General features: G+C 41.4%; 1 protein-coding gene and 1 pseudogene across 3 annotated transcripts; one reads left to right on the top strand and one right to left on the bottom strand.

Annotated features, from left to right (window-relative positions):
• Nucleotides 1–41: 41 nt before the first annotated feature.
• PPP1R36 (protein phosphatase 1 regulatory subunit 36) lies at nucleotides 42–26,614 on the bottom strand. 3 transcript variants are annotated; one of them, XM_028507645.2, is made up of 11 exons: nucleotides 26,406–26,614; nucleotides 25,483–25,547; nucleotides 20,318–20,404; nucleotides 19,708–19,805; nucleotides 19,549–19,615; nucleotides 16,512–16,610; nucleotides 11,094–11,228; nucleotides 1,909–1,951; nucleotides 1,410–1,588; nucleotides 1,137–1,325; nucleotides 42–624 (listed from the first exon to the last, which is right to left on the bottom strand). In XM_028507645.2, the coding sequence occupies exons 1-11, from the start codon at nucleotides 26,412–26,414 to the stop codon at nucleotides 435–437; spliced, it is 1,161 nt and encodes a 386-aa protein (XP_028363446.1). In that variant the 5' UTR covers nucleotides 26,415–26,614; the 3' UTR covers nucleotides 42–434. The 3 variants fall into 3 exon arrangements, with proteins under 3 accessions (XP_028363446.1, XP_028363445.1, XP_035866890.1); XM_028507644.2 differs by having other exon boundaries at nucleotides 26,346–26,526; XM_036010997.1 differs by lacking the exon at nucleotides 26,406–26,614 and adding an exon at nucleotides 26,103–26,324.
• On the top strand, nucleotides 5,215–6,518 carry LOC114491489 (annotated as a pseudogene).
• Nucleotides 26,615–27,978: the final 1,364 nt, after the last annotated feature.

Below are 27,978 nucleotides of genomic sequence, written 5' to 3'. Positions count from 1 at the left end.
TATACTTTATATCTTAATGCCAATAAGAAATGCCAAAGAGATTTAATGTTAAAATATTTAATTTGCCTTTGTGTAAAATTTTGTTTTCAAACATACCAAAGACAGTTTCTCATAAAGCAAAAAGGAACTGAGAAATGAATACACAGAATGTTTCTCACTAGTCCATTAGAGCTCTGGCTGTGTCCTAACGTGTTACTCGAAATAGTCCCATGGAAGCCAAAGAAGAAAACAAATGACAAGGCAACTACTAAATATAGGAAAATGGACTTTCCAAGAGCTTTCTGGATTTCTTTAATAGTCTGTTGTTGAACTTTTAACACAATAATTTCAACAATTAAAAAAATTAATAAAAACAAATATTAGTCTGATATGAAGTGATTAAGCCCAAGTAATTTAATTATAGGGATTTAATTACAGAAATGGAATGTACCAGATTATTCAGGCAATGTTGCTTGGGAGGAGGACCGTGTTCTCGTTTCTAAGCGCAGTGTGTCCTGAAGCCTCGCGTGATTTCTTTCCATCAGAAAAGACTGTCGCACAGACGATTTCATGTTTTCTTCTGGTTCGAGGGGGAGAAGAGTATAGGGGTTGAACAGACACCGAGGCTCCCCCAAGATGCCAACTCTGTGAAAAGAATTATTGGTATAACTGAAGCAGTGAAGCCAAAGACTAAGGTGTATGGCTGTGGGTGTGTGTGTGTGTGTGTGTGTGTGCATAGCTTTTATTTTTCTTTTTTTAAGCATTCCCTGTTTCCCTGAATGACTACTCTGGTCTTAAATATGGGTCAAAAAATGCCACCCAAAGACAGATTTTGTATGGGGCCTTCTACATTTCCCAAAGATGACTCTTCTATTAGAAAAAACCCTCCGCCTTTCAAAGTGTGTTACTTACTCATCCAAATTAGAGCTCTTTGAATTCCATCTTAACATTTAGCAATCTTTTCTAGTCTAGATGGGTGAGCCAGTTGCTGCTCTGGAAAGGAAGCACGTGGGAAGGAGGAGGGGCTGTGTGGAAAGATGCTGCTTTCCTCTTTGTTCAGCGTTCTGGGACAGGAATGGTGTCTGAGCCCCATCCCTCCGACAAAACCTAGGAGATGACACTCAGGGCTCCCTTTTCTCTCTCCTTGGGCCACTTACATTGGCATGGGCACAGAGTCTAGATTTTCCATATCCTTTTGCATCTCAGCTGGGAATTGGGTGCCTGCTTGATACTTTTTCTCAAGGATATTCTGAGCTTTTTCTCTGCGAGACGGCAGCAGAGTAGACATGACCGGAGAGCGCATGTTAATGGCTGTTTTAATTGCTGGGCGTTTTGCCATCATTCTCCTATGAGGGGAAAGGTGACATTTAGGTCCCATCACCTTGTTTTCTAGAAATGGCCTTGAGCTTAGGAAAGTCAGAAGGTCATACCTGAATTGTACAAAAGTCATGCATTTCTTTTCCCTTCCCAATTCTTCATCCTCACGCTTCCTTCGAGGAATATTGAACATGTTGGTACGAAAGAGCCTCCCTATTTCTTCCTCAATCTCTATGAAGTGTTGACGGCGGAAGACAATCCAAGCCACGGAGGTACAGAAAGTATAAAAGGACTACAATGGAAAACAGCCAAGAATCACACCCACAGCTATGATAGGGAAAACTCCCACCTCTCTGTATAACACAGCTAAGTAGATATAAACCCAGATGGTCCAATTTCTCAACATTCCTAACAGTGGTGGAAAATTATACATGTACTCACCTTTGCAGGAGGAAAATCCGAGAAAAAATTTAAGGCATGGTGTATAGTGCCTTAGCATCCTTTTCAGAAAAGAGATTAGCTACAGATAAGCACCTGACAAATGGTTATTAGTTGTTGCTATACTTCATGTTTTGTATCAAAGAGAAAAGCCCCAAAACATAAGTGACTCACCTCAAAGAATTTCCAGTCCTTTTGTGTATCTGATATCTTCTCCCTGCAATGTAACAAATCACAACTATAGGTTAAGAGGGAAGTTCATAGGGAAGTGATCTAGGCAAAACCCTTATCTTCAAAAGGTCACTCGGCAGGATCGTTACCTGTGGCCCCCAAGACTATTTAGGCACATAAATGCTATCAAAGTACAGTGATAATGAGTTCTAGTATCTTTTTCTCCAACTTCTTAGGTTACCCAGATCAAAACCCCTAGAGTGTCCCATCAAAAGTTAACCAATATAAATTCAGGATAAACGAGCCAGTCAAGAAATATATTCTTTCAAATGCTGCTGGTGATGTGAGTATTGGGGAGATGGGGACAGTGGAAAGATGAAGAGGCAACCCAAGGTGTTAGTTAGTAGGTATGGAAATAAAGCAACTAGAGGGTAAGTCTAAAATGAAAAAAAAAGAAAAAATCTTAATGGTAATGGCTGCTGATACAAAAAGAAACAGAAATATGTCATCACGACTGCAAATATCATCTATGCCATGTAATCAATAGACCAGGGAGAGTAGTGTGCTCTTCCTTCTTAACAAGGTATGTAAGCTGAGCCTTATCTCTTCAAGGCAGGCATCTGTCCATGAGTCCTTGCCACACAAATTTAATGTTAAGGATAATGTGCTGGCGTGGGCACCCTTAATGAACTTGGCCTGATTCTGATTCCCAGACTTAGGAAAGTAGGCACGGCCTGGGGAAGACTTGAGAATTGACAGAGGGGGCTGTGCGCTTGCAGTCATGTGATCAGTCATGGGGGCCAATGTGCTCCAGAGTTGATTCTGGGTTTGCCTTTGCTTTTGCTTGGGCCTTCTTTGGAGTAACTGACCCAGAACTGGCCCTGGTAGCTGGCTCTCCAGCACCCTCGTGAATGCCTGTGGTCTGGTGAAGATGACCCAAACCCCTCTGGACCTTCAGCCCAGGACCTTCATGATCTGTATGAGCCCAGACTGGATCTCCACTTTGGGGAACCACTGCAGAGATGGTTGGGCTTTTACTGAGGTGGGTCCCTCCTTCCTACAGTCTCTTCATTTACACACTGGTTTCCTCCCATGGGAGTCTCAATAAAAAATTAAGACAATGGTTAATTACACTGAACATTTACTAAGTGTGAACTATGTGCTAAGTACTATACTAAGCCCTTTATATATATTATAATACTGAGCTCTCATACTATTTCTGTGACATACACAGCCTATAGTTGAGGACACTGAAGTTGAGACTCAAGTCCAAAGACCCATATTTAACTAGGGGTAGAGTCTGTACTAAAACTCAGGCCCGTTAGAAGGTCTACATTGGTCCTCACAACCAGAATGCAAGGGAAACAAGCTTTTTCTGTAGAATATTTTTCAGAGTAGTTAAAAATATTAAACAACAGAGCAGAAACTTTTAGGGACAAGCTTCAGCATCCTTCCGTGCCGCCTGAAGCCTCCGTCTGACAGGAGTGCTTATGTGGTATTTCCATCCTTCCACAGACCCTGCCAGACGAAACCAGAGACTGTGCAGACCTGCCAAGCTGAAGCGGAAACCAGCCAAGCTTTGTTTTTGGAATACCAAGTTCTAGGAGGCGTAGAGCAGTATTATGTTGGCACAACCCAAACCAGCACTATCTCACAAAAATTTTGAAATGACAGACTAATTGCCTGGGAAACACACACTTTCTTCCTTTATTTTTCTTTCATGAACCTCCTCCCCTTCTCCTCAAGCCACCATAAAACTGGGACTTCTTTCTCTCTTAAAGACCAAAGACAGTTGATATAGTGCACACTGCAATAATTAAGTACAGAATGTAGTAATGATTGTATCCAAACCACCAAAATATTATCAGTCATTCTTGAAGGGATGCCAAGCCTACGGCCAGGTCCATTGCTCTGGACTGGAGAGGAGAAAATGTTGTGTTCCACTTGCCCCCTGCTGCTTTAGGTGAAATCCGGTTGAAATGAATGTTAAGACCTGCTTTTTATCAGGGAAGAGAAATTTCAAAGGAATATGTTTGGGGGAAGGAGAAAGAGGCCTTGGTGCCTGTAACTGGGGTGAGGCTGGGGGCATGGGTATTAAGGACGATTTACACACCTGAGCTTTAAGGAGCCCTTCCTCCCCATCCTCACTCGCACCTCCAGCCTCTATGGTCACCCATCAGGTGCCGGCTGCATTAAGGGCCCAGAAGTAGGGTATAAAGCCTAACACAGAGGCGGGGGTGGAGCCAAAAAGGGCAATAGCCAAAGAACAAGTCTAATTCCATGGCATGTGCAATGAAGAGTTTTTTCCTTATCCATCCTGGAAAATATGGAAAGCTCGTACTGAATGTGTGCATCAAAATTTTGCCAAAGCTTTTGTGGCATCAGGATTTCGCAGATATATTTAGAAGGGAAAGACATGTCCTCCTACCTCTCAGGAAGCGTGAAAGCACTGCATTAGCAGCCCCCAAATTGCTGGTTCTACTGAAATCTTTAACTCCAGAGATAAATAGCACAAGGTATTCTAGTCCAATATTAAGTGTGTACATTTAAGAAAGGAAAAGTCAGAAAATACTCATGAAAACATTCTCACAAGAATATCAGCTTATTCACATTGGGAGAAAGTGAAATAAAGATATGTTAAAATCAGTTAAAGTCAGAAAATATGAAAATGTTCTCACAAGAATATCAGCCTATTCACATTGGGAGAAAGTTCAAATCAGTTAATCAGTGAAATAAAGATTTGTTAAAATAAACATTGTCCTCATTTTGTGGATAAAAACAACCAAAAAACAATATAAACTCCATTCAAGGACATAACACATGGCCAGTTAACAACTTTCATTGGCAAAAACATGCTATGATCTGTTTTCTTCGACATCCTTTGTTCAGCTTCTGACCTGCAGGAAGTTCCTTGTGTGAAAGGTGGGTAGTAAACTCTAGACTGATTCTCCTCCAACTGCCTTCCACAGGCAGGAGAAGAGCAGGTGATGGTGTGTACGATGAGACAGAAAGACCAGAATCTCCTGGAAATGAGCTAGCACTAAACTGAGGCAATCACTTACAAACAAAATCAGTTTCTTTAAAAGTTTGAATGAAAATTACACTGTAATAAAAATGTACTGTCAAAAGTACAATAACTTACGTGGAGGTTCTATATACAAGGAACGAAAAGATATGATAAAATCTCTAATTATAACTATATTTTTATTCCCAAATTAGTTTGTAATGCATATGTTCTTTTAAAGATTAAACATTAAATATAGGCAATTAAATTATTTTTTGAGCTATAGCCTGTTTGTCGCAACTAACCAGAGTCCATGAATTCTCCACCCTGGCCGCCCGCACCGCCCCGAGCCCCTTCGAACTGCCCAAATTCTAATCCGGCACCACCACTGGGCTGGATGACCCTGGGGAGTTTGCCCCCTGAGTCCGTTTCATCATCTGCTGTAAGAAGATTCTTAGGGTTTTCTTATCTATCCACTAGAGAATCAACTTTCTATCCTCTGAAAACACTAAGACTAAAGTATACCTGCACCAAATTTTACTAGAGCCAGTCACCTGTCAGGCCTGGTACAGGAATGGTACAGGGATGTACTCAGATTGCCCTTAGCCCCAATAATAACAAAGTCCACACCTGTAAGAACGGGAGCCAGTGGGTGAAAGCTCATGAACTCGAGGAGTAGTACTATGGACACATCACTGGGCTCCTAAGAGTGACCGCATCCTCACTTGCCGGGCAGACCGCAATGCCTGCGTCTGGAGTCAGAAAGATGGTACCTAGAAGTCGACTCTGGTGATCCTGAGAATTCATCGTGCAGCCACCTTTGCCAAGTGGTCCCAACCAGAGAACAAATTTGTTGTGGGAAGAGGAGCACAGCTCATTTCTGTTTGTTACTTCAAGCCAAAATGACTGGTGGGTAAACAAGCACGTAAAAGCCAATTAACTCCATGATCCTCAGCTTGGACTGGCATCACAACAATGTTTTGCAACAAGAGCACATGATTTCAAGTACAGAGTGCTTTCTGCACAATGAAAGAATGGATGAGAAGCCAACCAGCACACACTGGGGCGGCAAGATGCCTTTTGGTCAGTTGATGTCAGAGTTTGGTGGCCATGGCACTGGTGACTGGGTGCATGGTGTCAGCTTCTCTGCCAGTGGGAGCCACCCGCCCTGGGTCAGCCAGACAGCACCGTGTCCGTTGTCCATGCCTCAAAAAGTGTGCAGGTGCCAACTCTGGAGACAGTCCCTGCCCCTCGTGAGTGTGTCGTTTGTCTCTGAGCAGAGCATTATAGTTGCTCCGGGGACTTGGTAAAGCTTCTATTGGGACCACAGGAATATTTTTTGATGCTGAAATCTCAATCCCCAATTTCAAATAACTCTATTGCAGTCACTTCTACTCCTCACCATTAGAGGTACTAAATGAAATAATTCCATAATTTGACACATTCCTGCCCTTTGCAGCGAAGCCACATTTGGCCTACTTAATTCCCCATTCGCATCTGAAGTGGCTGAAAATTCTCCACAGTTGCTCATGGTTTCTAGGTTTGAATGAACAGACTATTAGATATTAGATTGCCCCATTATCCACTTTTTACCTAAAATGAAGGGACAATACAATAATATATTCAAATGGTCCTACAAATTAACACAGCTGCCTAAATAGAACCATTAGCTAACAGGAAATTTCATTATGTAATGACTTGAAAAACTTGATAAAACATAAAAATGTGGTATAAAAAGGATACTTTAAGGCAATGGTTTCCAAACTTTTTTTACTGTCACCTATAGCAAGACATTTTTGAATGTTGAGACCCAAGTACACACACACACACACACACACACACACACTGAAACAAATCTTAAACAATACCTACCCATGTTATATAATGTGTCCTGATTTTTAAATTCTTCTCTTCACGACCTACTAAGTTGATTTCAAGATCCACTCGTGTTGTGATCTGTAGTTTGAAAAACACTAATCTAGGAGCACCATTGTAAGAAACAACAGGTTGTAGAATGCTGAGTGCACAAAGAGTGAGGACTGGCTGTAGTTTTAAAAGATACACAATGAAATGAAGACGGCAAGGTTGGGTGTGGTCACTCAGGTCCTCTGAGAAGAAATGCCAAGATGGGACGAGACGTACGAGAGAGTTATCGAAGAAGGAAACTGTGACAGAAACTGAGGAGAGCGAAGAAGGCAGGGAGAGCTGCCAGGCTGGGATGCAGGTCTGCACCCTGTCCCAGGGAGCGGAGAGGCAGAAAGGGGGTGAATGGGGAGAGTCTCACACTGCAGTGCGGCTCTCTGAAAGTTCTGACCAGGCCAAAGGAAAGTCTTCAAGCCAGTCATTCACCCGAGAAGCCCTGTGTCTGGAAGGAACGGGCCTGCTTTGGTGTCCCTACCACATGCAGACACTGGCTGGAGACAGTCAGTCCATGGGAAGTGTGGCCTCGGCACACACCTGGTGTGGATTCAGGGTGCAGCAGCTGGGGCCGCTGGTCAATTGTGCTCCCCACAGCAGCAGATCTGAGTGGCATGTTTGCATGGCTACCACCCTGGAAGATAGAGCTAAATTTGCCAGCTCTGTAAAATAACTGAACATAGCAGCAAAAATTCTAAAGAGCGGAACTGACATAGTACAATAAAGAATGAATGTTGCTGGAGATGCATTTATCACCAAAAATATATTACCAAACATGCATCCACAGGGGGATGAATAATCAGTTAATTATAATAAATTCATAATATGCATGATCCTGGATAGTCAAGAACCATTTTCTTTAAAAGAACACAGTAGACCTATGTGTACTGATATTCAAAGATATCCAAGGCTTGTAAGTGAAAATGCCCCATTTCAGAATGACACGTATGGCATTCTCCCATGTATATTAACAGTAGCAACAAGCTAAGTGCACATGCTGATAATTGCATAGAAAGCTAGGAGGACATACACCAAACCAGAGGCACCAGTGTTTATTTCTGGGGAGTGAAATGAGATCGGAGGAAGGTAGAGTGAGCAGGAAACTTTTATTTTGAACTCTATATACTAACTATAATTATATATACGTAAAAACTATTGTTTGAACTTTTTGCCCTCAGGATATGTCTGTGAAGTACTTGTATAATTAAAAAATAAATAAATAAACAAAAACTTCACATTGGTATAAAAAATTAAATACATGAGTGCCAATCTAACTTAGGATGCATGTATTTCTTTGAAGATTATTATGTAAAACTTCAGTGGGAAAAATTAAAAATGATATAAATAAATGAAAAATACATCTTACAGCTCTTTAAGAGGATGTACTATGAAAAGATGTCACTATTTCCTAAGCCAGCAATTTTCAACTGGTATGCCATAACACACCGGTATACTGTGAAAGTTTTTTAGACGAGTGATACCTGACTACTTAGTCAGGGGCACTGACCTCTTTTCCCTGAGATTGTCAAATGAAAAACTGACAACAGACAATGAAACAATAGCCCTCCAGTGTGAATGCCCTGTCTTGAACCATAAAGATATGGGTCATATAATACAAATGCATCTTATCAGTCCTGTGGAATAATAAAATGGTGTCTGATTGGTTAATTCTTGGTACTAGAAGTCCTTATATTTCTAGTATAGGCACCTAACTTTTTAAAAAATCACTTTGAAGCAAAAAGCATAGGCAATTACTATTTTTTGTACCTTTTTTTGTCAGGTCAGCAAAAAATATTGTTTTTTTGGTGTGTTGTGGAATTTTAGCAATTAGTTTCTGAGTGCCATGAAATGAAAAAGGTTGAAAATCACTGTCCTAAACTAATGTATAGGTTTTAATATAATACACAATGAAAGGTTCTTGGTAGATATCTCAGAACCTGATTAAAGTAAAATTTATCTCAAACCAGCAAGACTGCCACACACAAGGGTTCTGAAGGCAACAGGGGTGAGCCCTTGTTTTCAGCTGTTAGGTCACCCCTTCCCAGTCTGGCTCACGGCCTGTGCTCCACAGTTGAGTCCCCGGAGGTCCACCCCTCCTCGCTTCTGCTCTGGTGCCCAACCTCTATCTGCACTTGTATCGCACCTATTCCCAGTTGCCAGTTTTCTTGCCTGATGATTCCCCTGTTAGACTGTACGCTCTCTGATGGCAGAGACTATCATCTTTGTACCCTGCCCAGCCCTTAGCACCAAAACCACCACAGAGCAGGCACTCAGTGATGTCATTGAATAAAGCAAAGCAAATGTAAGCTATACAGTTCTGTGTGTAAAACAGAAAAACTGATCAATACGATTACATAGGAACTTCCCCAAATGGGTTAAAATATTACAAAAAGTCAACATTTAATGAACAAGAAAGTTACGGTGGGGAAAAAATCACTAATAAATATTATCGAAAAGTTGGATACTAGTAAAGAAAAAAATATCTTAGATTCATAGCTCATCTGATCTTATAAGCTATAATAAATTTCAAGTGAATTAAGGACTTTAACATTTTCTTTAAAACCTATTTTTAAAAACTAAGAAAGAAAGGTAAGGATTTTAACCCAGGAATGAACAATGAACCTAGGAATGCAAGAACTATGACTACCAGCATCAGAAACAAGGTAGAAATGTTCAAATAAATAAAAAATTTATAGCATTTCATTATGTGTAAAAAGATAAATATCAAAAGGAACTAGAAAACAAATGACCAATCCTTGCCATATAAAACATATATTATACAAATTCCCAGTTTCCACTTGATAAATGGTTAAAACTAGATGTGAAACAGGCAATACATTACTTTACACAGAAAAAAAAAGCACAGACTCCATACTCTAAAAGATATTCAAAGTCAAAGAAAACACATTTAAGCTTTTCTCTTTTTAAATTTTTTACTTATTTATTTTTAGAGAGAGGGGAAGGAGGGAGAAAAGCATCAATGTGTGACTGCCCTCCACACCCACCCCCCACCAGGGACCTGGCCCACAACCTAGGCATGTGCCCTGACTGGGAATCGAACTGGTGACCCTTTGGTTTGCAGCCCCATGCTCAATCCACTGAGCTACACCAGCCAGGGCACCTTTAAGCTTTTTATATACCTTTAAGCTATCAAAAACATTAAACTAATAAAACCAGGTATGCTTATTGCTGATGGTGATATGGAATGTTTTCACCTTTTTGGAGAGCAATCTGGCAATATGTAACAAGAGCTATAAAATTTCTCCTGCCTGCTAGGTAAATATTCTGGGTAATGAGCTATAAGAAAATAGCCCAAATGAACAAAGTAATTTATATAAGGATATTCAATGCAGAAAAATGAAAACCACACAAATGTATACAAAAGGAACGTCTGAGCAGACTGGTATAATACACACAGAACAACCACAGTTGCTATTCAAAGTGGTAGGTGAAATAATGTAAGCAGAATAATAGGAAAAGGTACATAGAAAATGTAGAACATAAGAAAGTATCTGTATACAAACATCCGTATTTTGAAAATGTGGAGACAGAGAAATCATGTATTGGGTTCTTTTCCTATCAAGTTAAAAAATTAAAAAAAAAAAAAAAAAGCAGTTCTGGCCATGCCAGTGTGTGGATCTTGAGCCTGCGGTGAAACTACTTGGAGAAGGAGATTCTGGGTTAAGGATGGGCACTTTCCCTAATGTGACTCCAAACTTCCCTGTGATGGATGCTTTCAAATTTCAAATACCGTGGTGTATAAACTGTCATCTTAGGTAGAAATTACCTTCCCACAAGCAGGGTCATCTCATAACCCCCCACTTCACTAGCTTGTACCCACAGCTATTGCTGCTGGAAGACAAGAAGCGAAAGGGCAGGAGACACACCCAACGCACCCGTCAACACTGACCCATCACTTGCCTCCCTCACGAGGCAGCCAAGTGGCCCTCGCCTGGCAGCAGGAAGCCTTCCTGGTTGAGAGCGAGATTCCATTAAGCTGATACATGCTGAGAGAAAAGACATTGAATCCCAAGCAGTAGAGGGTTGTTAAAATATCAGCTGAGATTCTGGGATTCTCCCCATGCTCACTTGGCTCTCTCAGAAGAGACACCACGTGTGTTTGGGACAGAGCCTATGCTGAGCCCAGCTATTCTGCACAACCAGAAAGGAACCTTTCTCAAGGGCACCAAAAGCCAAATTTACCAGTCTTAAGGACGTGGGTGTACACACAAGTGAAGATGGAATGAAATTCTAAGTGTGCACTTACTTTCCGCAGCACATGTGATGCTTATCGGGCATCCCCACGCCCAGGACAAGGACACAGTACTTATGTGCCAAGTATTTCTGTGCCGCTTCTAACTTACTTAAAACCAATTCCATCTCTTTTTTCTCTACAAGGCCCCTGAAAAGAAAGACAATAATTGGATTAATTTTGGCAAATACATATAGTGATTAATAAAAAGTCAGAAGTATAAACTATTGTGAGAGAAATGCAACACATCTGACTCATCCTTTCATTTTATGCAAGCTGTGGCAAAGGTCTTCAAACACCTTTGATTTTCATCATCGTCCTCGGCATCTCAAGTTTATGGAGAATGTTCACTTTTTAATGGATTCTTTATACTTTATGCCATGTACCCTTAGTTTTATAGACAGAAAGTCCTAATTTATTACCGATCTTGATTTCTGCAGCAGCTGACAGCCCAATTCCCTGCTGTTTTGCTCAAACAGCCATGGAGACTCCCACCTCAGCTTCCCCTGGGTTCCTCATGTTCCTACCAAGGGGGTGGGGCTCAGTGTTTGCCTCTGTGTCTGCTAAGCAGGCATCTGTGGACCACTACTCTGAAACTACGGCACCCATTACAACAACCTCTCGATGAGAACACACCCAGGGCCAACTGAATTGCAAATGAACTTTAAAAGACAGTCTGTTAGGTTACAACATGTCTGAAGCCTAATTTTAGAAGTTTCTGCAGCATAAAAGGAAACAGTATTGCCCAGAATACATTCCAATAACTGCTATTGAAAAGGTACATGTCACTAGCTTTTTTCCTTTACTTAATTTTCAGAAAGGTTTAAACCAAACAAAATGCACTATGGACAACAGGGACAAATTATTGCCCCCTCTGACTTTAGGCAGTAGATTGACCACATGAGGATATGCTGGGAGGAGGGGTGGGGGTGAGAATAACACAGATAGTTCAAAGCACAAAACATGATCACATGTGATGAGAAGGCTTGTGAGTGGCTGAAATAAAATGAGTTTCTGGAAGAGATTAATTGGGTTTCAACTTTAAATGCCCACATTTCATATAACACACATCCCCACAAGCCCCACAGTGGCCACCCCTGCACCTGCCTCCTGTTTCCTTCAGAAGACCCCTCCCTCACCATCCACCCCTGCTTTGCCGTAGCTGCCAGCAACTAATATTCTTCTTTTGTTATATACAAACCAAACCAAACAACAGCAATCAAGAAACACCTTGAGACTTTTAGGCCAACGGTTAAGTTTTAAAATATGTAAGAATCGCCTGGGGTTACTTGCTAAAAGTGCAGATTCTCAATGCCACTTCCCCTCAAAGACTCTGGTTCAGGTTGGGGTAGAACATTCTAAAACAAGCCCAGGCATAATCCTCTGGGGGGAAAACCCCTAGTAATTATTTTAACTATCATACAATTGATCATAAACTTTAATCCAGTAATCTCTCCTGAAATATATTCTTTTTAAAAATCATCCCAAAATTAGGGGAACATCTAATGCATGACGATATTCAATACAATCATGAATCTTTGGTTCCCACGCCGGCACTCAATCCACTGAGCCACACCAGGCAGGGCTTATTAGTCTTCTGTCTATTGGAAAAACTAGAAACTCCCCAAATATATAAAATAGAGGGGTGAAGTGAGTAGTCCTACAGGCAGTAGTAACATAGCCAGGTACTGTTTAACCTAACATATGACTCCCTGTGACATGTAAGCCATTTGCCGAAGTCTATATACCCTTAACCACTACACACACTGTTTCTTAATAGGGAAGTCAGTAAGTCAATAACATACATGAGCTTGATGGAATGTTATGTCATCACTGAAAATTATAATTATGAAGACTGTAATAACAAAAACACTTATGACATAATGTTTAAAACTATATATATTTTAAAAAACTGCATACATAATTGTGCCTTTGTTCAGAAACTATATGTCTGAAGGTGGAAGGAAAGTACAGTGACCACTGAACCACAGGGGTATCTTAAAGCTGAAAAGTGATGTGGGGGGAAGGGAAGGGGATATAAGGAAGATACATGGTTATGGGAAAAAATACAATAAAAAAGGGAAAAAAGACTGAAAAACAAACGAGGCAAGTCCATTAATAATAATAGAATTTATTGCAGGGCAAGTTACTTACAAAGGGTAAGCCTGCAGCGGACAGGCAAACAGTGGTGTGAGTCAGCATCCTAACCTCTGCCGCCACAGTTATCACAGCAGGTAGTTTACGGTACAGCTGACCCACTAATGTGACTGACGAGACAAAGAGGAAAGAGTGCAGTGCAAACCAGGAACCGTATCTCTTGGTGGTCTGTGATGGAGACTGGCTTAGAATTGATGACAACACCTAGTCTGATATTCACCTGAGTTGCTATGCCATTTTGACAGTTCACTGACAGGAATATTTATGACTACATTGTGTAAGTTTACAGGACACAGCTAACATTAACTGGGGCTTTGGTGCTGGCTGACACTAGTTACGTCAGAGTCCTCATGATGGAAACTTAACAAACAACAACAGCAGGGATATAGAGATGGACACGGCTTTGTTCACAGCAACATCTATACACAGTACCTCCTAACCATGAATGATTGAACTGTGGAAAAGGAGCACAGCTGATTGGTAGCAGGCAGTGGGCACAGTGTACAGTGGTTCAGGCACAGGCTTTCGAGTTAGACAGACCTGGGGTTTAATGTCAGCTCCATCAATTACAGGTATGTAATCGCCAGCCCATTATTTAACTTCTTGAGGCTTAGCTTCTTCATCTATAAAATGAGGATAGGGCTTCTTTCTTCTTCTGCAATTAAGGGTTTTAATCACCTAAACCCCTCAAACTGTATCTTTGCTGTCCTCCTGTATCGCTTTCTGCTCCTCTCTCATGGTTTATAGGCTTTCCTCCCAAGTGCCAAGCACTGGGTTAAGATAACATGCATTATTACTCTGTGAAGTAGGTGCTATTGTTATCCCTATGTCATACTCCCTAGTTTGACTGAAATCAATTTTTTTCCTTAAAGTTATTTATGTCCACATATCTCAATGCAATCTATATTTATTTCTATTACAATAAATAAACCAACAGACTACTAGAAGCCTGAAAATAAAGTTACCATAACTTTTTAGAATCACACCATAGAATCGATACTTTACATCTTGTGTTTTGTTGTTGTTGTTTTATTTTGAAAGGGCTTTTATTAAAGCTGGGGACAGTGAAACAAAGGAAAAGCTTAAAATAGAAGAGGCAAGATGGTAGCAATAGGAGAGCGTCTAGGCAGAGCTGCCGTGGCCCTTTGGAAATGTGGGGAAGAGTTGAGCCCAGGCAAGGCTGCCTTGGCCCTTAAGAAACAAAGTCACAGAGGCAGAAGAAGTGAGCCGGCTGGGCTGCACGGACTCAGGAAACAATTTACAGAGGCAAAAGAAGAGCCCTCAGAGACGGAGACGGGTTCAGAGGATTAGCCTGGGGCACACTGCTACCCTGGTTGCAAGTGTGTGGGAACCCTTGGAGCTTCGGAAAAAGCAAGAATACACATCTGAGGACAGAAGGTGTGGGGAAGGCACCGTGTGCCCAAGAGAGAGCAGGCATGTTTTTCTATTTATCATTCTATGACCAATTCCTTCTGTGAAAGCCTGCCTTACACCACTGTGTTCTAACAAGTTTTTGTGGGTTTTTAATATAACTAAGAAACCTTTCTTTTGTTTTCTATTCCTATAAACTAAGACATGAAACAAATCTCTCTGCTATATTAACAATAATTCTCAGAACTAGGAGAGAAAACACAAAACATAAGCCAATGTGTCGGCAAAGTCTAACAAGTCCCTTTTTGGGAACAGTAAGACCCTCGGACCTCCTGAGCCCACAGTTGGCTCGAGCCCTTCTGCTTGCTCTCACAGAAACACTTGACGATCTCTGGGTGCCCTGCTGTGAAATGTAGCCCTGAAATAACACAGAGGATGCATATCACGGTGGCGTTACCGGAGCAGCGGAGTTTGAATTATTTATTCAGTTCTTCACAAAACTGCTGTCCATACCTTTATCTGTCCATAAAATCAAGCTGCTTGGCTGTATACAAGGAATGTTTTGCTGAATGAAAACATTCTGCAGCAACAGATTAATGACTCTACCAGCATTCCTAACAGCTAAATCATTGGGCTGGTTCCACATGTGCTGGAGAGGGCAGCCCGGGCACTTGGAAAGTTCCATGGCTTTTCAAAGGTCACCAAGCCTGAGAGGCATTGTTCCGCTCTAGACTCAGTTCCAGATTCTCGCCCCGGGTGTGGAGCTCTGGGCCACCTCTGTCTAAAGCAGTTACGTTCTTCATATGTAGCCTAAGAAATGTTGTGGGGTTTTTTCCTGTGCTATGGAATATTATTTTGGTTAAATCTATTAATTTTTTTTAATTCTTAGGGTTTTTTAAAAGATTTTATTTATTTATTTTTGGAGACAGGGAAAGAGAGGGAGAGAGAGAGCGAGAAAAACACCAATGTGCGATTGCCTCTCATACACCCCCCACCAGGGACCCAGCCCACAACCTAGCCATGTGCCCTGACTGGGAATTGAACCAGTGACCTTTTGGTTTGCAGGCCGGTGCTCAATCTGCTGAGCCACGCCAGCCAGAGCTAATTCTTAGGTTTTAAAAAACATTTTTAATCCTCAACCGAGGATATGTTTTGATTTTAGGGAGAAAGAAAGGAAGAGAGTGAGAGAGAGAAACATCAATGTGAGAGAGAAACATCCATTGGTTGCCTCCTGTACATGCCCTGACCGAGGATCGAACCTGTGACCTAGACATGTGCCAACCCGCAACCTTTTGGTGTACGCAACAATGCTCCAACAAGCAGAGCCACCTGACCAGGACTAAGTCTTAGTTTTTTAATCAGATGCTTACAAACCCATTAGCAAGAAAAAGCATACAAATAATATCTATATCTGAACTGTTCACTATGGTAGCCATGAGCTACACATGGCTACTGAACACTCATGGTGGCTAGTAGAAGTTGAGATATGTTCTAAGTATAAAATATGTACCAAATTTCGAAGGCTTATTACAAAAAAGTAGTGAAGTATTTCATCAATAACTACCTAATGTTGACTTGGGTCATTCGGTTAAATAAAATAAAATTAATTTCACTTGTATTTGTTTACCTTTTAAAAATAAGGCTACTAGAAAGTTTTTAATTACAATATGTGGCTATCATATTTCTATTAGGCAGTGTTTGTCTATATTATTTGCAATATTTTGTTACCCAAATATCCACCTGAATTATTCAGTGGGCTTTAAAAACTGGTGAACTTCTCCCAAGTAAAATGTTTTAGTTTACTACAAATACTTAAAATTTTCCATCACCTCTTCACCCTAGACAAAAGTTGGTTTTAATACTGGTAGTGATGAAACTCTAAAGACATTACAAAATCCTACTTACACCATACAGGTCTTGGGCTTCTTTTCCAGTGAGATTTTTTCCAAGAAATGAGATAAATAGTACAATAATGCCATGAGGAAATTGTCAAGGTTCTTATTCCTATAGGGAGATGGAAAAAACAGGAATTAACATATATCTCAAACATAAGTTTCTCATAAAAATATGTAAGAACACACAGCATAATAAGTAGAAACATGGCATCATGCCTATCACACAACTAATTTCCCATTTAGAATTCTATTACTATACTGTTTAAGATGTAAGAAATCTGATTTTTGTAAACAAAACTTTCTGGAAGGTCAGACATTAAATTATCATTTTGATCATTGATAACTGAAATTGATTAGTTCTGCTTATCAGATAGTTTTAAATTTTAAAAAGTTTTGGCCCTGGCCCATATGTCTCAGTTGGTTGGAAGATCGCCCTGTGAACTGAAAGGTCTCGGGTTTGATTCCCAGTCAGGGCACATACCTAGGTTGTGGGATCCATCCGCAGCTGGGGCGCAACCAATTGATGTCCCTCTGTCTCTGCGGCCTCTCTCTCTCTCTCTCTCTCTCCCGTCCTCCCTCCCTCCCTCTCTTCCCCTCTCTCTAAAATCAATAAGCATGTCCTTGAGAGAGGATAAAAATGTTTTATTATACAAGTGATATTCTTCCATTGTTTAAAAAAATGTACACAAATGTAGCAAGTAAAAAAATTTTCTCCTCTCACCCCTCTGTCACCATCCTATTCCCTAGTGGTAACCACGGTTACCAGTTTGTTATTAATCCTTCTTAAACTTTCTAAAGCATAGACAATCACATACATACAAGGTACCCCCCACACACCAACACACATACATACCAAGGAATACACCTTAATTTTGGTAACAAACAGGATAATGTTGTATATACAAATCTTTACAATTTGTTTTTGTCTCCTATATCTGTGTAGCAAGGACCTCAAAATACTATGGATAGATTGTCCTCACTCTTTGAAACAGCTGAAATATTTTATGCCTCAAAACTTATGTGGCTAGTCTTCTACTGATGGATATTCAGATCTTTTTTTTTTAAGATTTTATTTATTTATTTTTTAGAGAGGGAAGGGAGAGAGAAAGAGAGAGAGAAAAAAACATCAATGTGCGGTTGCTGTGGGCCATGGCCTGTAACCTAGGCATGTGCCCTGACTGGGAATCGAACCTGCAATGCCTGGTTGGCAGCCCGCACTCAATCCACTGAGCTACACCAGCCAGGTCAATATTCAGATCTTTTAAAAAAAACATTACAGACATTGTTGCAGTAATTATTATTATAATCATATTTCTGAGTAACTTCCTACATGAAATTGCTAGGACATAGTATATATTTATATTAAAGTTTTATAAGTCTTACTTTCCAAAAAAAGTGCACTGATTTACAATCCTTTCTCATTTGTTTTTATACTAGAAGTCATTGTTTTCTTTCCACATATTCTTACAAGACTTTCCCTGCTTCCTTTATAAACTCACATAGAAATTCTTAGTCTGGCATTCTTTCCTTAACTGTACATTGAGGGCAGGATAAAGATGAGCACTGCATATTTTTTTTCAGGATATTAATAACCACCTGTCTTAGGTTGAGTTTTCCCAGGAACTGGCCCTGAGACAAAGATCCAAAAGTATTTGGAAAGAGATCTCAGGAAACATCAGTAGGAGACTGGGGACGTGAGACAGAAAAGAGAAGGAAGCCAACGAAGAGGATGACAAGTTCATTATCACTGTGGACAAATGCAGTCCATTCCTGTCAGGGACTCTGGGAGACAGGGCAGAAAACCTCTCAAAGTTATCCTCACAGATAGAGGTTGGGATATTCATCTACCAGCTCGCTCTCTGGCACATCACAGACTAAAGGCTGCTTCTGGGGCACTGATCCCCTAAAGGAGGAATCCTCAACCCCCTGGTCCTGGACCATTATCTGGTACCAGCCCGTGGCCTGTTAGGAACCTGGTCACACCACAGCAGGAGATGAGTGGCAGGCAAGTAAAACTTCATTCATATTCATACTTGCTCCCTGTAACTCACATTACAGTGTGAGCTCTGCCTCCTGTTAGATCAGCTGTGGCACTTGATTTTTGCAGGAGTGCCAACCGAACAGTGACCTGAGCATATGTGAGATCTAGGCTGCACACTCCTTAATCTAATGCTTGATGATCTGAGGTGGAGCTGAGATAGTGATGCTAGTGCTGGGGAGTGGCTGCAAGTACAGATTATCACTGGCAGACAGGTTTGACTGCACAGAGACCAAAACAAACCAATTGCTTGCAGACTCATATCAAAACTTTATCAGTGAGTGGCAAGTGTTGATTAAACCGAATCTGGTGGCAGGCTATATGAAGCCATTTCCCACTCTACCCCATGGTCCGTGGAAAAATTGTCTTCCACCAAACTGGTCCCTGGTGCCAAAAAGGTTGAGGACCGCTGCCCTGGAGCTCCTTGCTTGCCCTGTAGTCAAGTTGAGTGTGCTCCTGCCGCAGAGTAAAGCTTCAGACAGAGAATGTCAGGTGTTTGCCAAAGCAGGCTCCACTGGGTGTTGAGGGAACTGGGGAGGGCTGCCAAAGGCCTTGGGGACCCAACTCTCATTGAGCACTCACGAGTGTAGGTACCACGTGAAACAGCGTCCATTAACAGCTGTGAGACACTATTACTTAGATTTTGTATCTGAGGAACCCTGAAGCTCACCCAGAGCGACACACCTAGTACTTGTGGGGTTGCCAAACACAGCTCATGGAGGCTACTGACCTTTAGTAAATGAGTACACCTCTGAACGATTATATCAATAGAGTTCAGCCTTTATGGAACTCTGACAATATGCTCTCCAAACCCCTTGTCCTGGGATCTGAGTATGGCCTCCTGTGACTTCTGGCTTCCTCTCTTTTGGCCTGGGTCACTGAGAGGACAGCTTGCACAGAACCAGGCCCAGGGCCTTTCTCCAAAAATCAGATTTGTCATCATTTATCAGACAGAATTACTTCAAAATAGAGAATAAAAGATCTCAAATGTCTCACAAGCATCACGTACTTCATAAATGTTGTAAATGAACAGACCCGCTGCATCTCAGTCTCTTGTAGCAAAAGCAAAGCCACAACTGAAAAAGAAGATGGACAATTGACAGAGGCACACAGGGCTCCTCGGAGACTCTCACCAGGTAAGATGCAGGAGGAGGGAGCGGCTACTCACATTTGGCATCCTGCAGTGTAACGTTGCCCTGCTGGCCTCGTTTCTCTAAGGCTTGAAGTGACTTAGCATCTCTTGAGGCAAATCTTTTATCTGTCAGCCTGTTTTAGAATATAACAGTCTCTGGTAGTGCTTTGAAAGGTTTTAATTGTATTTAATCTATCCTGAGGTAGATGAGGCTCTTACTACAAAGTCATAAGAGCCTAAGTCTCAGTCTTGGGTTTTGTTTAAGGTGGGATCATTTCAGAATATGTTTTATTAAACATTATATGTACCATACTATGAGTACGAGGGATGCACACCACCTGACATAAAGTATAAAAACTAATTCCATCCAAAGTAGATTATTTAAATCATCTATTTACAGTATAGATACTATTTTCAGGTAAAAAAAGTATAAAAAGCTAAAAATTTGCTAATAAGCAAATTATAACAGGAACACATTTCTAGGGACAATTGTAACTCCCACCATAATTATGAAATAGTGTATGTTCTTTACTTGATGGGTATTTGCACTTCAACCTAGGAGAATGGGAATGATATTTTCTTCAAGTTTGTAAGGGCTTAACCCATTCTGCTGAGGAGTGCTAACATGGCTGGAAAGTTAAGATACCTGTCTGCAGCTCCACCATCAATTTCAGCAAAGTGAACTGCTTTGCCTTTCCTTGCTTTTTCCTTGAGTTCTATCGCAGGTGTAAAACTGTAATAGAAATGAGAGAATGAGGAACTTCACCTTTTCCTAGGGAAAAGGAATCATATCATGACCATAGCTTATGTAATCTCAGGACTGGGACACATTACGAGAGGAGCTTGAAGAGAATTTGAGACACAGCATTACTCCACTTGTGCATTTACATATGGAATAATCATCTGGAAAAGGACTAAAATTTCAGATTTTATATTCAGCCTCTCCATATCAGCAGCCTCCAGAATGCCATCCTACACAAAATGATTTAATCTGAAAACATTGTAGTAACTTCACAAGAAGCAAAGCTCGTACATTTGGAAGAATTTTTTGATGTATGGAGTACCCTCTTCTCAGTCCCATGCCTATAATTCAAACTTTCTTGCCTTATTAGTTTACCTGAGATAACTCGAGGCTAGAGTACCCTAAAATAAGAAATTTGAAAGAATTTATTTGGGACTATCATGTAGATCAGGTCTATGAACCAAGTCAAATGAACTTAGAATCACAAAATCAAACCTTGGGGTTAGAGGACATCTAAAAGATCACGGTTGCCATGGTTGTCATGGTAGTGCATGGTTGTCACTTTACTGGTGGAGAACAAAGGCTTAGAGAAGTGACCCATGTCTCATGGTTTGAAATCTGTGGCAGGCAGTGCCTGTCCTTAGTCAATAGTCTGTCATTTACTGCTAAACCTCTAGTCCTTATTCACTACCCTCTGGACAGGCCTTTCCTACTTCACACTTGTCCGAGTGGCTTTTCCCTTGACCAAAGTCATTCTTTAACCCTCTGGTGAGATGGGGTTTTTTGTGAGTGCCCTGCCGTAGCCTACACTCTCGGTACACTTAGCTGGAGTCATTAAAAACATCAGTAGTAATAACTGAAAACTGTCCTGTGAACTGCACCTCTGATTGGCCGCCAACCGTAGTCTAAGCTAGTTCTGTGCCCTCCTACAGCCTCCACAGCCTCCCCCTCAATCTGACAACCCATTCAGAATCTGGTCCTTTCACAGACTGCATTTGGTTAATGTGTTTTCTTAATATTACAACATAATCACGTTGTTTCCCTTTGCCCTGAAATAAATGAGAAAAAAAATCATATTTTTCCTGTAGAACTCACCACTAAAATGTAGACCACTCTTGGCTTCCACACAAGCTACAGCTCTTCAGTGGTTAGTTAGTAGTCTTCTCTTGGGCCACAATGAAAAAGCAAGAGAAAAGCGGGGCTTTTGGAGGTGTAGTTTCCTATGTATGTCCTCAGGGGAGCCAATGACCTTGGCAAAGATACAGGCTGCTGGGAGGAGGGGCACTTGAAACAAGAATGGACAGGACTGCTGACACTGTGTCAGAGAGAGGCACGCCTCATGCGCCAACCTAGATGTGGCCTGAGAATAAAGGTATTCCCTCCTTAACAAATATGAAATGGGCATGCATGCTGACAAATTATGCAACACTGTCATTTATTCCTCATGAGGCATTATTATGCCATTTTATAGGTGAGAGAGCTGATATCAGCAAGACTAACTTGACAAATGATAACCACCTAGCAATCAGGAGAGCTAGGATCTGAACCCAGGTCTCCCTGCAAACCACTCTTCACTGTCTCTTCCTTCTTGCCTGCCTATTAAGAAATAAAGACCATTTTTTCCTGTCCGTTACTGTGTGTCCGTTTCTTTCATGGAGGTTATGGGTATCCTATTGTATCCTGATAGTTATCTCCCTCAGAGTATAATCTGAAAAGGTAAGGCAAGATCTGCCTGTTAATAGGGTGCTAGGTCTTCTCTGAAGGGTAAGATATCCGGAGTCATTCATCTAGGAAAGATGCCAGGAAATGCAAGGTGGGAGAGAGGAAAGGGATTGTCTTTTCTTGATGTCAACTTGAGAATACCTAGAAGCCTGCAAACTCCTGCTGGCTGGCAGGTGTAAAAAGTGGCCTACCCCATGTAGAAGGAGACTGAAATCAAGGCAGAGATTTCAGACAGAATGTGAATGCCCCTGAGATCAAGCTGTTACTTTGCAAAGCAATTATCTGGATTCGTGAAACTCCAAATTTTTCTCCCTGTTTCTGGCTGTTCTTTTAGTCTCCTAAAGCCCCTCCTCCCAATTACGTTCCCTAAAAGAGGGCCTATATTTCAAGGTTCCATTTAGTTACTCTCCTCACTTCCTCTGAGTAGTTTCATCTACTCAACTAGTTCCAACGTAAGGCTTAGATTTTTCTGCACACAGAAACTCATATATCTGCCTGTTGGCCACCTTTGCTTGCACACTCTATAGACACCTCAAATTCAGTATGTCCGAAACCGAACTCATTCCCCTTTCACTTGTATTCACTATTCCTATGTCCCCCACCTCAGCAAAGGGGTGCCATCACCCACTCAGGTGTCCAAGGCAGTAAATGTGCCATCCTTGACTTCTCTATCACTCTTGAGCCCTCACAGTCCAGTAATCACTTGTCTACTCTCCTCTTCCCTCTGCCACCACATTAATTTTAGCCACCACCATCTAGCAACTAAATTTCTGCAATTGCTTCTTAATTAATCTCTCTGCCTCCAGTCTTGTCTTCTGCCAAGCTATTTTCTATGCTGCAGGCACAGTCATTTTCCTAAGATGCGATTCTAATCACAGGTTACTTCCCTGCTTAAAAGCTTTTGATGGTTCCTCTGAACCCTCTGAATAAATGTCAACTTCCTCTTCATTGTAAGCAAGGCTTTTCATTATCCTGCCCTGGTCTACTTTGTCTCTCAACACTTGGAACTCTATACCCAGCCTGCTCGGCTACCTGCAGTCCTAAACATGTCCCATGCCCTCTCAAGACTGGGCTTTTGCACGTGCTGCTCCTTCTGAGAATGCACTCCCCTCCTTCCCAACCAAATCTCTCTTTGCCTTGTCAACTCCTCCTCCTCAGGTCTTGGCTTGGCTATTACCTCCCCTGGGAAGCCATCCCTATCTTCTTGACTTCAGGCAACGGTCCCATTTGGGTACTGGGTCAGGGTACTTGGGTGGATGTGGTTTTCCTCTGCCCTAGCCCAGCCCACTGCAGCAGTGGTAGCAGTTACTGGTGAATGAGTCCCAAGGGGAGCAGCAATCTCAGGAGAAGAGTTAGGGTCAGCAATGGCGCTACCCAAGATTCTCCTTCCTATTGTTCATTTTCAGTAAGGAGAGCAGCATAGATATCCCTCCCTGCACTTTCAAATTCCCATGCTGTCCCATTGTATTACCTCCTTCCCATCATGCCCAGTGGAAAAACTGCTTCTGTCTTTTCCAAGCTAACCTGGGACGTTGGTCCTATTCCTACCTTCCTTCTTTTCTCTTCCATGTCTTCTTTCTCCCCAAACAAACAGTTTTCCTAATATAGAACCACCAAAAATCTCCTTTCCTTAGTACTGGGCCACCTAAAGATTACCATCTCTTTCTTTCCCTTTTCACTGGTAAATTTAGTTGTAGGAGTACTCTATTTTGCTAGTTTCTCATCTTTATCTCAGATTTTCTCCTCATCCAATTTCTCCCCTTATCTGATTAGCACCCCTACTGCACCCCTGAAACTGTTGCTCCCCTAGGTCCTTAGCAATCCCTAACTTGTTAAATCCAAAGAAAGACTCCTTTTTAGTATTTACCCCAACCTGAGCTCTCTCCAGCATCTAACATTGCTGACCACTCTCCATTCCAATCCCTCTTCTTAGGAAATTTTCTTTTGCCTTGAAGGTTTGTGTGTCTCAGCCTCCAGTATTTACATTTTTGTGTCTGGCCTTTTTTTGTTCAACATTATGCCATATACTTTACCTTTTACCTCAATCATCCCATGTATATTCTCCAAAATTAGTGGAAAGCAATCAAGATATTTTCAAAGAATAATTTGGTAGTGAACCAAATTATTAGTCTATGAATATGAATATTTTATGAATAAGAAAATCAGGGTAAAATTGATATCTGTGGATTTGTTTGTTTGCTCATATAGGAAACAGTGCCACTTGTGGTGGGTCCTTATTAGATTAGTATTGAAGATTAGTTTGAAAAATTCTACAAATTAAGTAAATTTACAAAGAAGGTCAGTAAGTAAAAAATACGGTCCAATTTTCATCATAAAAGAGAGGATTGTGATGGCCTTTAAATATATGTGAAGATTAAAAATATGTTGACACTTAAAAGTTTATTTCCATATGTTCTTGTGCTTTAAAATGTATTTTGTCTGTCTAATCCCAAAGGTATCTTGCTGTCTTTCCTTCTCACTGTCTATCTCACACCTGATGAGTGTGATGTTTCAGGAGCTACTCAACAGAATTTTCTCTGACATATCTGAGAACAAAACTGAACAATCACTGCTTTGGAAATGACAGATTACTCAAATCCTGAAATAGATACTCTATAAAATATACTTTTGATTATGACTCGAATGTAGTGTTTAGCCTTTAAATTATTGATATTTAATTTGCATTAAATACAATGTAACTGTAAGTTACATCTGCTTAGCCAACTCCTTTCCTGGCCTCTAGCCCCATCTGTCCAGCCGTCTAAAAGATAATCCATGTGGACATGGCATAACGTCCTTAAACACATCACCAGCTTTGCCTTTTTTACTCTGTACATGGGTGAAGGGCAATCCCAGCCATCCAAGCCACATACCTGGGGGTCAATTTAAACACCTACTTCACACCCAGGCACCACATTCTATCAATTCTATCCAAATATCCTGTCCATCCAATCTTTTAAGTGTCTCTTAATCCTGTACCCTTCTCTCCATTGCTACCAACACGGACTTGGTCCTGTTTTTTTTTTTAAAAACCTGTATAACTATTTGTAATCCTCCTACAACTGACCTTCTCATTGTTTCCCTGCCTCTAGTCTTTCTCTGCTTGAAATCTCGTTGGTTTACTGAACAATAAACATTTGGTGAATGTCTATTTACGAAGTTCATCAGATGGCTCCAGGGTCAGGAAGATGAATAACATAGTTCCTGCCATTGAGGGGCTTAACACTGGTGGGATTTGAGTGGATATTTATTTTATTCTCTAGACCCTTTGTATTGCTTTATTATTTTTTTACCACAAGCACATGTATTTTTTATAAATGCTATAATAAAGTTTTATTAAAATGTACCTTCTGAATTCAAGAGTTTTGGTTTCATCTTTCCAGTACCACATGCCTAATCGTAATCCTGACTGCTGTAAAATAAAACAATTGCAGCAAAAATAATTAAAAGTTCAATTTACAATCCACAAGTCTTAATAAACATTTAACAGTACTTCCCACTAGTTGCTTTTTATTCCATAAAGATATAGACTGTTAAAGGGAGTTCTTTTTTTAGTTTGAAGCCGGGATTTTCTCCTTTTTGCTGTTTTTTAGGTGTAGTTTCAGAAGGGAAGGAAGGGAAAGTACAAAACTTAGCCTGCACTGTCCCAAAGCCCATAGTAACAAATGACCGATTGATTGGGGCTCAAACCACAATAAACAATGCCCCGGACAGCCTCGATCTAATAGTAGAGACACTCATGATAGAAGCCTGCTCTAACACTGACCACCCTTCCGAGGAAGTTAGCAAAGAACAGTTAGCAAACTGTACCCCCCGCCCCTCGCCCCACTCCGCTCCACCCCGCTCCCCGGTTCTTTGCTACCGACCCACCCGCCTTGCCTCTCCGGATCCGTCCCGGAGCTGGACTGCTTCCCACGCAGAAGAGCTCTTTATTTCTGGGCTGGTGAGATGGGACTTCCATAAATACCTAAGTATCTGCGCAGGGAGCCAGAATCCTTTCTGGCCTGTGCCGAATACAATTCCACAGTTTTTGTTTTCGTACGCACTGAGCCCGCGTCTCTGTGAGTCCGCTCACCCGGGGCCCAGGCGGCGTCTCAGCGGGGCAGGAGCGCAGAGGGGCCCCGGGTGCCGCGGCGCCGCGGGCCGGGTCGGGGCGGCAGGGCGGCCTCCCACCCGCCGCCTGGCTTAGGGCGACCCCAGCTGCACTTACATCCTGCCAGGTAGCCCCCTGCGCTGCCAAACGCCTCCTCCTCAGATAACCTCCCCGCACCTTATTCATGGTCTCACACACTGGGCCTCACAGCGTCGCCTAGGCAACCGGCGGGTCGCGCCCTGAAACTGCGCCCGGGCTAGGGGACGCCCGGCAGACCCTGCTGGCGGGCAGCGGACCTGGATCCTGGGGCCTTGGGCATCGGCGTTCTAACGGCCACCTAGCGACAGCCTTTGCTGTGGTGGCTAACTGGAGTATCCAAAGCAAAGCTGCCCAGGGGTGGGGGTGCGGGTGGGAGTCAGGGGGTGTATTCCATGGACTCCTTCACTATAGTTTTTTGTTTAATTGGAATAATTAGGTTCACTTCCACAGGGAAGTGCTCTTTGTTCCAGGTGGGACTAAGTTGATTGGGGCAGGGAGGAGTAGGCGAGGAAGCTTGGAAATAAGCTTCTCAAATCTTTGTTCTGCATAACTAGAAAATCAGGGGTTAAGAGGATTTTTAAGGAGTAATGTGTATAAACCACCACCTTTTATAAAGACTCAAAAGTAGTTGCTTAAAGCAAAGAAACTGCTTTGTGTCAATGGGTATTCAATGGATATTTTTACATTTACTCTTCTCACTTTTCAAATCATGTTGTAATTTCTTCTCGCAACTGCGTTGATACAGAGATTGTAGTTCTTTCCTTCCAGTGCTGATATAAGCATGCTAGGTGACACGTGATTGAGAATGTCTCGTATATTCTTTTGTTTTATCCCCACAGCTTACTTAGCATGAGATGCTTAGTAAACAGTTGGTGATTATATACTCCCATAAACTTTAATACTGGGGCAATAGACATTCCTACTATCTCCACTCTCTCTGTCTCACTACTTGATAAGATAATCACTGGTTACACTGATATAAAATTATAATCACTTAGATTTACATTCCATTCACTTTTGTTCATTGCTGGTAGCTGTTCATGTTAGCTCAGGATACATAAAAACCCACCTACCCATATACTGGCAGTGCTGCTTTGAGGCTGTGGCCACAAGGGTGGCTAATGAGATGACTCATTTGAAAAGGAGTAAGACTATTCCATTCACCAAGAGTTTTTCACCAAACAGTGTATATAACCTGAGGTGGGGTGGACAGGGTGAAATAATAAGCTAAAGCTCCAGAAAAAACCTGGAATCTATTCACCTGACAACCATTATTAGGAAGACCACACTTCAGTCAACCACCAGTTTACCCCAATGAGTGAAGAACAACAAAGATCTTTTACACCTCACCATAGTCTAACTTCAGGCTGTCTAATGTATAAAACTAAGGTGAAAAATAAGAGTTGAGAACCCCAAATAATGACCTACATAAATGTTACATGACAAGTTATTTCACAGGTGCTAGAGGCAATAGTATTTAAAGAAACCCTCCTAATTCAGAACAACCATCTTATACTTCCATATTACCAAGTCCTGATGAAAAGAAGGAAGAAAAGATTGTTTTATTGCTCTAAATCATTATTGTAAAATTGACCCACTCATTTCTTAGGTTACATTTTGCACCAAATAGGTGTTTTTTATAAGATTAGAAATTCACAACCTAAAATGGAAATAATCTTCCTTTTAGAAAAAAATATGATATTGTAAAGGA

Source organism: Phyllostomus discolor, chromosome 1, assembly GCF_004126475.2.
Source record: "Phyllostomus discolor isolate MPI-MPIP mPhyDis1 chromosome 1, mPhyDis1.pri.v3, whole genome shotgun sequence".
Taxonomy (NCBI): domain Eukaryota; kingdom Metazoa; phylum Chordata; class Mammalia; order Chiroptera; family Phyllostomidae; genus Phyllostomus; species Phyllostomus discolor.
The sequence above is the reverse complement of the archived record's forward strand: the minus strand, read 5'-3'. Positions and strand labels throughout refer to the sequence as shown.

What these genes read in the sequence shown, in the direction of transcription:
- PPP1R36 (XM_028507644.2), bottom strand. Translation starts at nt 26,414, where the DNA reads ATGAATAAGGTGCGGGGAGGTTATCTGAGGAGGAGGCGTTTGGCAGCG. An exon ending in AGGGGGCTACCTGGCAGGAT is followed by an intron (nt 25,548 to 26,345) that starts GTAAGTGCAGCT and finishes TTTATTTTACAG; the next exon opens with CAGTCAGGATTACGATTAGG. An exon ending in GATGGTGGAGCTGCAGACAG is followed by an intron (nt 19,806 to 20,317) that starts GTATCTTAACTT and finishes ATTCTAAAACAG; the next exon opens with GCTGACAGATAAAAGATTTG.